This window comes from Notothenia rossii (genome assembly GCF_949606895.1).
Source record: "Notothenia rossii genome assembly, chromosome: 2".
Classification (NCBI taxonomy): Eukaryota; Metazoa; Chordata; class Actinopteri; order Perciformes; family Nototheniidae; genus Notothenia; species Notothenia rossii.
The window spans coordinates 90,006,582-90,021,346 of NC_136904.1; the positions used below are offsets into that span (position 1 = coordinate 90,006,582).

The 14,765-nt window shown below is 38.5% G+C and overlaps 2 protein-coding genes across 2 annotated transcripts in view; one reads left to right on the forward strand and one right to left on the reverse strand.

The window, feature by feature from the left end:
* Nucleotides 1-2: 2 nt before the first annotated feature.
* On the reverse strand, nt 3-5,086 carry tsn (translin). The gene is made up of 6 exons (XM_079665256.1): nt 4,900-5,086; nt 4,049-4,142; nt 3,461-3,557; nt 2,819-2,934; nt 2,657-2,736; nt 3-1,151 (listed from the first exon to the last, which is right to left on the reverse strand). The coding sequence occupies exons 1-6, from the start codon at nt 4,963-4,965 to the stop codon at nt 918-920; spliced, it is 687 nt and encodes a 228-aa protein (XP_079521382.1). The 5' UTR covers nt 4,966-5,086; the 3' UTR covers nt 3-917.
* Nucleotides 5,087-6,921: 1,835 nt separating this feature from the next.
* fam124a (family with sequence similarity 124 member A) overlaps nt 6,922-14,765 on the forward strand; it is a gene marked incomplete at its 3' end in the record, with an annotated part of 33,589 nt that continues 25,745 nt past the window's right edge. The window contains exons 1-2 of the mRNA XM_079665830.1: nt 6,922-7,131; nt 11,613-11,644. Coding sequence (XP_079521956.1) covers nt 7,067-7,131; nt 11,613-11,644 — 97 coding nt within the window. The remainder of the gene's footprint in view (nt 7,132-11,612; nt 11,645-14,765) is intronic.

The window sequence follows — 14,765 nt, forward strand, 5'->3', positions numbered from 1 at the left end:
CATGATGTGTTCATTTTATGACGAGTAGAAATATATTTACATTTTTAAGCATCTTTAAGACAAGTGATTCAACGACAGGAATACAGACAGCACAAGTCAAATGCACTCCAGGAAACAAAAAGGAAGATGGAAAGAAAGTGGATTATTTTTCTAGAAAACACAACCTAGCTCGAATACAGAACAGAAGCATTGGATGCTAACAGCAAACCTTCAAGACATTCCTCAAAGTGGATACATGCAGTACATTCTGACTATTGTGTTTGCAAAATGATTTCCAAAAAGTCTCAAACAACATATTTATTGGCACTGTTCTGCAAGAAAAAATTACAAGAAAAAAGGAATGTCCCTAGCTGTAGTGCGTCTTTGTGTTTTCTTTGGCTCTCGCACTCCTGGAGCCTCAGTTATATAAAAAAGAAAAAAGGTATATGCAGATGTATCTTACCGCTCAAAATCCAAACCAAGGCTACTTTATGAAAATCTAGTCTGAATGCTTGTTTATTTGTTCTGTTTGATTGTTGTGTCAAATATTTCCTTCATTTATAAGGCTTCTAGGTCTCAGTTTGGAGTCATCCATTTTTCAACCATAACTCAGAAGTCTAAGAAATACTACCAGGCGCCTACTCAACGCTAACACATTTTTGTTTTGAAAAATAAACAAACCTGAGCGCCCGTCGTCTTGAAATCAAACTAACAATAAATGGTTGCAATCCAACTCAGTGAAACCGTAACAGATGAATCCGAGAACACAGATTTAAAAACAATTAAATGAACCTGCGATCTTGAACGAGGCTTCTGCCATCCATCTAAAGCACCTTTCATGCGCACACACACACACACACAGCCAGTCCTCAGCTGCCGGAGCCTCAGGTTAGAGATCCCTGGGTCTTGCCTTGCAGGCGGGGTGAGGCTCAGCTTCTCTACTTGTCTCCTCCGGAGGTCTCGGCCTCCTTGGTGAGCCCCCGGATGGACAGGTCGTACACCACCTCCTCGATCTTCTTCACGTCGTACTTCAGGCCGTCGTAGCGTTTCCGCAGCGGGTCGTTCTTCAGGTTCAGAAGACGGAAGCCCGAGTCCAGCTCGTTGATGAAGTTGGAGATGCGGAGCGGCCGGGTGTAGTCTCCGGACGTGACGCTGTTTACCGCCAACCGTGACTGCAGGAGAAATATAAAATATAATCACAAGTTAAACCCAGAGGGACTCAACGTACATGCAATGATCGGTTTCCTATTGAGAAGTCATTTTAGATGATTTTAAGGCCTAAGGCTTTTAAGGCTTAAACGCAATGGAAACCACAACTCCAAGTATCAATCATCATTGCCCTTAATTAGAATTTGTCAACAACCAATTTGCACATTTTACAAAGTGCATTTAACCCGTTCTATCATAGCCAGACATTATCATCAGATGTTCTACTTTCTTCCAACAGTCCTTGAGCAGATGGGTCCTGCACAATTCTGTCATGATCAGTACCCTAAACTGAAGCTTCAAAATGGGATATTTAATCTAAATCAATTTATAGAACATTTAAAGTTCTGTCCAAAAAAAGGAGTTTTTATGAACCGGATCCTTTGAAACACTTCAAATCAACAGATGCTCGATTCTGTCATGAAAAGTAGCCAAATCAAAGCTACATTTAGCACTTTATAGAACATCTCATCTAAAACCCTGCCCAAAATAAGGTAGTTTCATTAACCAGTAATGTCATGTTTTTTATATGTATAGCATGTGGAACCCCTATTATCTTTGAATACTGATTAGGACTGTTGTATCAGGCTGTGTTAGTTTAAGCTAGCTGTACCTAATAAACTAGTTCTCACTACCAATGTCTTGACCTCTCCTATAGTATGGATTGCCATGAAGGAATGAATGAATGATTGAATGGATGAATGTTCCATATTATTTGAATGACTGATTGAACCACAGCAGTATTGTTTTAGATATGTTATATGTTTAACTGCTATGCCTGTCATCTCTGCTCTGCGTCATTGTGTTGTGTCCTGGGTTCTGTAGCGCCCGGAGTCTGTCTTTTTATTTTCTTCCTCCCAACCCCCATCCCCTCAGGAAGCCTTTTGCCTCCTGACAGGTCATCATTGAAAATAAGAATTTGTTCTTAATTGATTTTCCTGGCTGAATAAAGGTTCTACTAGGGCTGTGCAATTTGTCGTATTTTAATCGCAATTACGATTTTGGCCTGCCAGAATTACAAAAAAAACATAATCGAAAAATACGATTATTTAGCTTTGCTAGATTGTGACAGTGCACTGCAACATATTTGCATTTATTTATCATATTTATAAATGTTTAGTAGCTTGTTGAAGTGCGCTCCAAAAATATCTGTTGATCTTGTTTATTGGTATTTATTATTTCGATATTATTTATTTAAATATAAATGTATCATTTATTTTATTTATTCGTTTTTCAGTTGAATTCTACGTTCAGGGTAATCAACAGTTAAACAGATACTGTTCAAATTATTATTTTAATTTGTTTTAAAGTTCAATAAATGGATGTTTTCAAAGTCAAAGAATAATCGTATTTAATAACCTTGATATCAATTATTGACCAAAATAATCGCGATTATGATTTTTGCCCTAATCGCACAGCCCTAGGTTCTACTACTACTAGTACGAACATTAGAGATCAACATCGCACTCACCAGTTCACTGGCCATGATCAGCACTCCTGCCAGGTAGTCCTCCACGTCCAGGTGGAAGCCTTTCTCTCGCACCACCTCAACTGTGGAGAGCAAAGGGAGGAGAGAGAGTGAAGCAGCATCCCTCAGTAACACCTACACACCAACACACTGAAATATACTTACTGCCGAGGATCTTAGCCACTTCCTCCCGGATCACAAGAGCCTCCGTCTCCAGGTAGACGACGAAGGTCGCCAGGAAGACTAAACGCTGCAGGACAAACCGCCAGTGCTCATGGAACCTGAAGTGTGATCAAACAGGTCGGAAAACAAGAGTTATGTTTTTTTTTTAATATCACCTTATTTTGCCTCGATATTCAATTCAGCATCAATTCTACTTTGCAGGGGTTTCTGGGTAAATGCATTAGACATATTGTAAATGGCAACACTATTAAAGATATATAAAACCCTTAGTAGAGCCTACTGATCAACATATTGGACTTTTCTAAATTGCATCTCGCAAAAACAGTTTTTTGATTGTAGGAGAATAATGTTTAGCTTGTAAGCTTGTTGCTGACTAAGTAAAATGTGAATTCCACTGGACACCAAGGAAGGAATTCTTCAAATGATAAATGCTTCAGATCCATAGGAATTAGTGTTTTGTTTGCTGAACTCACAAAAACATATTCAGTGCATTTCTGCAGATTACCTGTATTTTAAACTATACTTACTTTTTTTGAATGATAGCCTTTCCAATCACTAACAAAAGTGTGAATTGAATGATTGTGAGAGAAGCAAACTGCAAATACTGTGCCGAGTGGATCCTACCTGTAGTACTGCTCCATAGGAAATTTGGTTTTGAGATCGGCAATTGTGGTCCGGACCGTGCAGAACAACTCCCGGGCCCTCGCACATTTAATGGGAACTAACGGGAGGAAATCAACGTTAACAAATTGTTGGGAAAACACTGAATGTCCTCTTCCAATATAACAAAGGTATCCCAACTGTAGCTGTGAACATGACAGGATGTGTGATTACCTAGAAGAGCATCAGGACTGTTTGAGGCATATGATAGCTATGTGATTAACATGATGATTCAGCCTCTATGGAGAGAGACATATGACAAGCATGATCATTTCTGATGTGGAGCTAATCTGAAGTAAACATTGAATACTGCTTTCTATTCCTCCATCTTGTGACTGTGGAACTCCCTCTCTTCTATATCAGCATGTGAAGGACACTGTTCAGGAACTAGTTGATGCTCTGTATGTGATGACTCCTTCCATTCTGGAGAGGATCAGAAGCACATTGATCCTGAGATTGAAGCTCAAGCCGGTGACGAGTGATATTTTTCTAACACAAGTCAATGAGACGCATCGAGTCCCAGTGAAAACAGTGTGAAAAAAGGATGCTTACTTTCTTTGAATCCAGACGGCTGGTGCACGCTTTGGAGAACCGTAAGTATTTCTCTGGCAGTCTGCTCCAGCATCTGGACCACCTTACGGATATCCTGGAGCAAAGTTCAACCAAATCTTAAGTCAATACAACATGTTTTCTATTAACAGAAATACAAATGGATGTGCCTTAAAGTGTCAAATAAACCCTATATATGAAGTATTTCACTTTTGCACTGCATTTAGTTATCAGAGTCGGTTTAATTACAAAGTGGGTTTACACATACGAGGAATTAGCTTTGGTGTAAATACAAAGACACAGAAAGAAGAATACTTTTAATTTTAAAGTAGCAAAAAATGGTTATGCACTAAAAACACAAAGACACATTATGTCTATGTGCACATCTGCTTAGCAATAACACAGTATGCTATATTAAGGTCAGATCAATTAAAGGTAATTACTTTGAATTGAGCATGCTTATTACTTTAGCATTTTCAAGATTCATTCAATTCAAGATGCAATGCTTTATTGTCATGTGCACAGTAGCTACAGTGTAGATAAGGCAATGAAATACTGAAGTCACAGGCTCCTCCAACAGTGCAACATGAATATATATATAGGACATAGAACACATAAGACTAATAAACAGATAAGCATTGTGTATTTTGATCAAAATTACTTGAGTAAATTTAGTTAGTTACTTAACACCTCTGCTCAAATGAAATAAATAGAAACGAGTTTGTGATAATATGATTTATATACATATCATGTACTCCTATGAACCTGAATGTGTATTCATTGTGTTGACAGGATTCCGGTTAGCCGATAGCTAGCAGCGGAATATATATTAATATATTCATTAATATTGTTACCTCTCTGATGTCCTGGTCGGCGCTCAGGAAGCCCTGGATGTGACTGAACATCTCGGTGACAGACATTTCTGATTTTAGTCAAATGTTAATTAAGATACTGAAGATGAAACGTGTGCAGCAGCTAAGCTAAGAAGCTAACATATAAACATCAACGTGCTGGAAGCTGGAAAAGGAACCGCCTGCTTTATGTGGCGCGCGGAGATGATGTCATCATTTCAACGTCACGCTGAATTATATTTTTTTCATCATCTAGTTTAGTTTATTACTTATTCAAGCATTATATGTATTTTGTTGTTGTGTTTCATGTGTTTGTTGTAAAGCGCTGGTGGTAATATGTGCTATAAAAAATAACCTTTGGTACAATTATGATTAGTATAAGATCATACTAGATAGATAGATAGATAGATAGATAGATAGATAGATAGATAGATAGATAGATAGATAGATAGATAGATAGATAGATAGATAGATAGGTAGGTAGGTAGGTAGGTGGGTGGATGGATAGATGGATAGATAGATAGATAGATAGATAGATAGATAGATAGATAGATAGATAGATAGATAGATAGATAGATAGATAGATAGATAGATAGATAGATAGATAGATAGATAGATAGATAGATAGATAGATAGATAGATAGATAGATAGATAGATAGATAGGTAGGTAGGTAGGTAGGTGGGTGGATGGATAGATGGATAGATAGATAGATAGATAGATAGATAGATAGATAGATAGATAGATAGATAGATAGATAGATAGATAGATAGATAGATAGATAGATAGATAGATAGATAGATAGATAGATAGATAGATAGATAGATAGATAGATAGATAGATAGATAGATAGATAGATAGATAGACCTATGACTGGGAAAACATGGTTCTTATTTACAAGGCAGGTATGTGTTGACTTGATGAACAGAAACAGGATGACTCTTCTTGCTCTGTCTGGTTTTAACCTATGGTTTTAACAGAGATGCTGCATTACCTCCTCCCTCCTGCTGATGGAGCCAGAGCATCTCTCTTCCTCATGTTGCCTTCAGGTGCTGCTGGAAAAACTACAGCTGTTCTCTTTAGATTCAGATTCAACGGTTTTATTCTCACATGCACATAAGCTAAAGTGTAGAAATGGCAATGAAATTCTTCTGACCTGATGACATTGTCTCCAACAATGCAACATATATAATAATATACAAAATAAAAAGTAGTGCAACAAGTCTATATACATGTCAATAGAATATAGGATATGTACATACATCCATATACATCCTTGATAATAATTGACAACACAAATATAATAACATTTTATGCTTTTTAGCAGATTTTTTTATTTGTTTGTTCACTAATTACCATTTATTTACAACTTAAGGAAACAAGTTGTATTCTTACTGGACTCTAGGCTCATCTAAACGTCTCACAAAGAGATGCATTTCTGACATAAAAATACATTTAAATAAGTAAATTTACTGACATTAATTAAAATACTCAAAGTATGTCACTACATTATGTTTTATTTACAAGATAAGTCAAACATGTGACTTATTGTGACTATAGTGGAATAGTAGTTAATTAACTTTATTGAATAATATATTCATCTTGATCCTTATTCGGCATCTTTTCATACATTTAATAAGACTAAGAAAAGACGACCTTGGTTTTTGAATACCACTCTTAAAAATGTTTTGATTTTAAAACCTTTGAATTTTCAAACAGTTATTATTTATGTATTTATTTAAATTATTGTTTTCCTGTGTATTTTTTTATACTTTTTGATTTTTTTTTAACATTGTTTCATAAGACCGTACCCTTGCGTTGTTTCGTCCTTTATTGTTTTATTGACACGATTTGATTTAAAATATATATAATATAATATTCTCTTTTTCTGGCCGCCTTGAAGACTAGCGACCACTTTGTGTTGAATCCATTATTATATAATTTCCTATGGTACCTGAAGGCATCACCACAGAGCGCAATTGACGCAGAGAGAGCAGTCAGTCTCCTGTTGCTCAGACTAGTTCACCAGACTGATCTCTGCAAGACAGGGGCAACAAACCGGAACATTCAGACTTGTTCTCTCTCATTGAAGTCTCTTATCCAAACCATAGTGTGTTTTTAAATGCTACTTTTGTATTCGTCACTTCGGGACTTTGAAACAATGCTGCTAAATGTTTGAGATGGAGAAAACCTCAGCAGAAGATGACTGCGTGGATTCAGGAGCCGAGACTGCAGGGTGAGAGAAGCAGAAAACATGTGATTTAATGATATATTCATCATTCAGATGTTCTTATATTTATTGGAGTACAGGTAAACATTGTTGACATGGTAATACAACTTTTACTATAGAAAACCAGACAAAAAAGATAATTCCAAGTATTTTTAGTCTGAAAGCATGTTTTTATTTCGACAGTGTCTTCATGTTACCAGCCGACCTAAAGCAAACACGTGTTAACAATGAGAAATTCAACTATTAAGAGCTTATTCTTGTCAAATAAGCGATACAACTTTAAATTGGCCCTTTTTTAAATGGAGTTTGGTTTGGTGCTACCCAACTCATAATAAAGTTATGTGTGTATTTAATATACGTTATACACGTTCAATATGCATTTGTATCACAGTAAGACTTGTTTATTGATATGCTTTTTATCCTTATGAGTATAATTATTACTTTAAATGCTGATTATCCTGGATTGCACCCTTGAGCTGTGCCAATGCTTTATGTAAAGTCTAATGAGGGCATATGGAGGAGGTGTGATCCTAACTCTTTTGTGGAAAGTTCAGTCTTAGTCAGCAAATCAGTTGTTGTTAAAGTACAGGCTAAGATGGATCTTAATGGAAGAATGTTTTGACAACAGAGTTAATTTATTGTCCCCTTTGTTTACAGCTATTAGACAAAGATGTGCTTCTCATGCGGTATGTCAAATATGATGGATGAAGTGTTGTGGTAGTTGAGGGTGTGTGTGTGTGTGTGTTTTAGTGCCAAACCCTAGATGACCTTTAACCTCTTCAAAGACATCATCAAAACTACTGACTTACATTTTTATTAACAAGAGTATATAATATTCAAGTATGAGTTTTCTACAGTCACTAAATGTATTGCAAATGACTTAAAACATTAGGTAAAGTGTGTTTCTTGGATGAATGTAAACGCAAAATAAAGTCAAGCAGCAAGGCAGACATGTATATATGAGGTTTAAGCATATAGAAAATAAACCTTTTGAATTGTAATACAGCAACTTCATTAAAGTACATGACAGAGACATTATACAGCAACAGAATACCAGGCCTAATGTTCTACTTACTCTTCTATTGAAAGTTATTAAGGTGGGAAACGTAGTCCATCCGAACATCAATGAGTCACCTGCAATTACATTAGCTGTGAACTGGAACCAACAGCATCGTGTGTGAGAGAGAGAGCCCGTGTTTCATGGGAACTCAGCAGCAGAGACCTCGGTGTAAAGCATGATGTGAGAGGGAAAAGCATGGCTGATAACCCGAGAGCCAACGCCTCCATCAGGTCACTTCCTCCCCCACTGGCTCCACTTCCTGTTCACCTCCATGTTCACTGTCTCTACCATCAGCTCTCCCAACAATCACAATTAGACTCTATAGGCCTTTTTTATACTTTAAAGAGGCCCTACTATGCTTTTTGGTGTTATCCCTTTCCTGTATGTGTTAGTGCATGTAAATGGTCTGCAAAGGCTAAAATCCCAAAGTTCCCTCCTCAAACGCCTCCATTGGACTCCTTTCTACTTCCTGAACATAGTAACATAATATAACTCTTGCACTTCTATTGGCTAGCGCTCCAACACATTGTACATGATAGGCTAAGGGGCGGGACATCTTTAAGCGGCTGACCAATCACAACAGAGTTATTTTTCGAAGTTTCATGGAAATTCGGCCAGTAGTTTTTCCATAATCCAGACAAACGAACAGACAGGTAAACAGAAACAAAGTATTAGCTACAGGTAATGAAGATTGAAGCCTGCCTTATACATAAAATGGCAACTGATATCATGTTCAACATTACATATAACTTATATAATATACATTAAAGTTGTGTTTTCAGCTTGCTCTGCTGCCCCGAGTAGTTCGGTTCTCCATTTTGGCAATCGTCTGAACGATATACTGTCTTGATGGAAGTAGCGTGACAATCTCGTAGTCTAACGTCTGACTGGTCAAATAATTGGGCGTTCTTTCAACACAGGAAACGGTGGTTTGCGTTCCCTTCTCCCACCATCCCTCAGCATTAGTTTCTTTAAACTCTGACAAATGATTTTTCCAGAACATATCAAGAACTTTACCGTCTAACGCTCATACGATTCTCTGTTAGGAAAAGTGAGACGTTTGAGGGTTTATTGTCTTTCTATCGCACTCGTCTCCCTTCCTTAGTCAAATAAGAGACCTGAATCTGTTCAAATAAGCCTGTAGACGGGACGGCCCATCAGGTCACTCAGCAGTCAGACCCCGAGCATGACGGCGCTGCTGCCTGTCTTCGCTCCACGCTGAGTTTATTGTCCTTGGACGCAGATGAATAAAAGGCAGACGGGGAAACGCCAGAGATGCTAACTGTGGGAGGGAGTCCTGCCAAATACACACACCCACGGGAGCCATTAAAACACTGCACACACTACTACCTCCAACTCTCCTCCACACAGTCATAAACTCTAAAAAAGAACGGGTTTTTTTCTCCACCTTGTCATTTGTCTCTGTGCGCTCAGGGACACGTCTATCATTTCACTCCGTGTCCTTCTTGCAGGATCCTTCCACTTATTTATAATCTGCTTCTGCTTCTTCTTCTTCTTCTTCTTCTTCTTCTTCTTCTTCTTCTTCTTCTTCTTCTTCTTCTTCTTCTTCTTCTTCTTCTTCTTCTTCTTCTATCATCCTTTCCTTTCTCTGCACCACCACTAATGCCCCTGTTAGTGAGATTGATAACCTCCTGCTGCAGGAAACAGACTCGCTCCTCTGTTTCCTGCTGTCCTGTAGCTGCAGAGGCTTTATTAGTTTAGAGACGGTGTGTGTGTGTGTGTGTGTGTGTGTGTGTGTGTGTGTGTGTGTGTGTGTGTGTGTGTGTGTGTGTGTGTGTGTGTGTGTGTGTGTGTGTGTGTGTGTGTGTGTGTGTGTGTGTGTGTGTGTGTGTGTGTGTGTGTGTGTGTGTGTGTGTGTGTGTGTGTGTGTGTGTGTGTGTGTGTGTGTGTGAATAGTTTTCCCTGGTCGTCAGCTGACTCCCGTGGGACTAATACTCTCAGGTCGTGTGGTATACGTGTGAGTTTCACGGACGTTTCTAGGTATTGTAGGATGCAGCAGTCTCGTTGTAAATGGACGTGCATTCTTCCTGTACATCACAGATATTTCTGTAATTTCACAAAACGGCCAGAATTTGTTCCCTAATCCTCGGAGATCAGATTAGAGGGACATCTAATTCTGCCTCCCTCTCAGTTCAAAGATGGGAGGTTTAGATTACACACCGCTCGTCCCTTAAGGAGAATTCCTGTTTGTGTCCACAGCGCTGGAAAAAGAAGGATCTTTTTACTTTATGGATCTCTGTCCTTAAAGTACGGAGACAGAGTCAGGACCTGGTTTAGGAGCTTAGTTTAGCATCAGGAGCAGTAAAGGAACACGTGATGGTTAGCCTATGTGGCACCTCTTTATGGACAAATGAAAGATTATCAGTCTGTTCAGCATTTCAAAAGAGACATCGAAATAAAACTACAAGGCCAAGATGATGTTTTCATTATGGAAAAACTCCTTGCTTGATTTGTATTAAACTTGTATGTTTGGATGTAGTGTGGACCAAAGAAGAACCCAAACCATTTTAGAACAAGTTACAAACACCTAGCAGATATTAAACAGGTTTCCACGTTGGTTAACATTGCAAAATAGGGCATTTGTGCTGCATTCATGTGTTGATTGGTAATTGGTAAAAAAACGAGTTTCGTAATGGGAAAATGATTGTACATGCCCGTGCCGCCTTAAGTCGAATATATATCCATATTAAATCAATATGGTTATATACGAAAAGATATCTTCCTAGATTTTAAATGTTTTTCTCTTGGTCTTAAATATTAAATTATATAAAAGTTACATAATTGTCCTAATTTGCTAGACTTTAATAGCTTTTTCTATTATTATTATTACCCACTCAGCTGTGTTATCCACATTACTAATGATTATTTATCAAAAATCTCTTTAATTTGTAAAAGCAACAATATTCCCCCTTACAATATAACGCAATTGAATATATATATGGTCACTAATATTGTCACTTAATTTTTCTCCATACCACTCATCCTTAAATATATTGTTGGATTATGAATACTAATGCATCCATTTTTAAGTAGCATTAAATGATGGTGAAATCAATTATACCTCCTATATTTGGCAGTTTACTCCTTAACGCTTCACTTCAAGTTTAAAGTAGCATCAAATAGAAATGCTCTTGAAGTTTAGAAGTACCTCAACATCTAACTTGATGACAGAAGTAGAAACAGTACTGGAGTAGATGTCCCTGTGTTTTAGCCCCACAGATAGAAACCACTGTGTGCATTTTTGGTGACCTCTCCTTCTGTTTAGCCAGCTGTCAGCACTGTATTTGAAATAGGAGTGTGTCGTCCTGTAAATCATGTGTTCTTCATGCTGTAATATAAACTCCTGTCTCCTCTCTGCTTCTTGTCCTGTCTGTCTTTTCTTTCTGCTTCCTGTCTTCCTCTGCAGGTCTGATTACAGTCCCTTGTCCTCAACCAGCAGTAAGTAAACTAACAGCGACATAAAGCATTTCACACACACACACACACACACACACACACACACACACACACACACACACACACACACACACACACACACACACACACACACACACACACACAGCTCAGGCCCAGGACTTTATCTGCCTAATACACACTGACACAATAAATCCACTCACAGGGAGGATTGTGTTTTGGGAGTTCATTCGTCCGTATGGCCGGCAGCCAGTTTGAGAGAGGATTCTTTTTAAGGTAATAGCAAGTGATTATTACTTTCCTCCTACTTCTACCTTCATTTACATTTACTGCGATGCGACAGGCTATCAATCCAGAGACTAATTTCTGGGGCAATACATTTAAACAATTAAGGTTAAAAAGCTGAATGCACTGGTTCATTTTACTGTAAGAGTTGGAGCTTTCTTTTGACTCCTCTGATGCTAATAGGGACCATAATATGGGTTTTTAAAACATATTATAGTCGATCTAGGGGATTTGGGGGAAACTCAACACATCTTTTAAACATTGAGGCCGTAACAACACAATTTGTGACTTAACCCTCCTGTTCTGACCGATTTACTACTTTCATCAATCATAACTTTTTTGTTTTACATTCGATTGCATTAAGGCTTTATGATGTCCTTCACAGTACACATTTGAACATATTCAATTGCTGATCACCACTTTCATTGCATTTTGGATGATTTAGTCAACTTTGTAACACCCATGGTGTTCCCGGGCAAAAATGACCGCCATAAAGAAAAGGAATTAGTAACCATCGGGATCAGATAAAACACACACACACACACACACACACACACACACACACACACACACACACACACACACACACACACACACACACACACACACACACACACACACACAACAATTTGACACATGTCCCGCTCTTATGTGCCCATCCCCCCACATGGATCACACCTGGCACACGCAATGCATGTTCAGTGCCTGTTCTTTGTATATTTACTGCAGTGTTTCATGTATACCAGTAGTCTGATACAATATGTACAGTTTGAAAGGGTGTTAGATGACATGTGGTGATGATTAATGGTTTTTGTGTTAATGTAATAGCAGTTAAAACAGGATCGGTCAAATTTGACCCCGAGCAACAAAGTAAGGGGGGAACACGAAGACAATAGGAGGGTTAAAAAACAAATCTGGGATAAAATTGCTGGTTGCATTTTTAAATAGAGCCGAGACTGACACTCATGAAGTAACCACCACTTTGGGCAAACGTGAGTGAATAAAAAACATACTAACGTAAATAAAATAAACATTTGGAGTTTATTTGAGATATGTTTGGCGTTTACCTCTGCTTAATCACCCGCTGATGATAGTGTATATGTGTTTGAGGATTTCATTTAAATGAATGCAAATGTAGCTGGAAAGCAACTGTGCTGAGATTTCTTAGAAACAAGTTATGAGTGACTGATCAGCTACTAAATATTATCGGTATGTCATTGTGCCAATGGCATTTGAACTATGAGGCTCATATCTCTTGGTACTATATATACAGTACTGTGTGTGTGTGTGTGTGTGTGTGTGTGTGTGTGTGTGTGTGTGTGTGTGTGTGTGTGTGTGTGTGTGTGTGTGTGTGTGTGTGTGTGTGTGTGTGTGTGTGTGTGTGTGTGTGTGTGTGTGTGTGTGTGTGTGTGTGTGTGTGTGTGTGTGTGTGTGTGTGTGTGTGTGTGTGTGTGTGTGTGTGTGTGTGTGTGTGTGTGTGTGTGTGTGATGCGGTCATGACCTCTTTCCAGTCCGGTTGCCAGGTCTCCGGACCGCTCACAAAGGGAAGATTAAATTCAATATTAGCTCATCAACCTGGTCCACAGGAAGCTGCGTTATCACCCGACGCTCAGGAAGTCCACACACACACACACACACACACACACACACACACACACACACACACACACACACACACACACACACACACACACACACACACTCACACACCAACACACACACATAGACCGACACACACACACACACACACACACACACACACACACACACACACACACACACACACACACACACACATACACATACACTCACACACCAACACACACACATAGACCGACACACACATATCCAACATATTTTCCATTTTTCTTTCCTGTATCAGATGATCTTCTGCCCACTATTGTCTCTGTCACACTGGAGGTCAGGAGCAGACGCACAGGCCCATAGTCAGAAACCCTTTAAATACAGTGTGTGGAAAAATGTGACCACAATGACAAAGAAAGTGGACAGGAGCTACTGTCAATAGAGAATCTGATTTGAATACAGGGTTCACTCAGATCCTTAAAAAGTCCTTCAGTCATTGAATTCATTAACCTAACATAGGCCTGCATTGGTATTAAAATGCCTTAAATCAATATGTCTAAAGTCTTACAAAAACTAAGACAAGGAGATTTGGATTTTCTGGCTCCACGTGCTTTTAACTGTACTAAGAACAGCATAGTGTTACAACCTGTGTCACCCACATTTTACGACGTTTACGTGCAGGATGCGATTGTAATGAATTTCATTCTGTCTAGCATTAAGAAATATCTTACAACTTGCATTAAACTGTAGGAGCCACGGATGTAGGAATTCATCCTGCTTGTTGCCACTCAGATGATGAGACTGTTCTCTGTTGTCTATCGGTAAGATAGTCTGAAAAAGGACCAAAACAAATAAAAATATGAATTTGCTGAGATGCTGAGGCTATATGTCAACTCTCTATTGTTCCTAAAGGAATCAGATTACTTTGAAAAATGTAAATGTGTCTCTGGAATTGGCATAAGACCACAACCATTATACACAACAATAGATGGCAATTATGCAACTTAAAAATGCGTACATTATTTTTCCCTTATCACACAGACGATGATTAATATATCTTGCCCCATTAAGGATGGGAGGATTCTCTCAATGTTGACTCCAGTGATGATCCCTGAAATTCTAAAAAATCACAAGAAGTCTCCAGGTAGTGCCACGTTTTTGTCCAATGTTTGTTGTCCTACTCAGTTTTAGTTGATATACACACACACCCTACTGATGACGAGAGAGAGGACGGACAGATGGACGCACACAGATTTCCCAAAGAGGTGAAAGGACA

Bases quoted from the DNA above. Each gene is read 5' to 3' on its own strand.
- tsn (XM_079665256.1), bottom strand. From the start codon at position 4,965: ATGTCTGTCACCGAGATGTTCAGTCACATCCAGGGCTTCCTGAGCGCC. The intron at 2,935-3,460 runs GTAGGATCCACT...ATCACACTTCAG, and splicing joins CCTATGGAGCAGTACTACAG to GTTCCATGAGCACTGGCGGT. The intron at 1,152-2,656 runs GTGAGTGCGATG...TTTCTCCTGCAG, and splicing joins TGATCATGGCCAGTGAACTG to TCACGGTTGGCGGTAAACAG.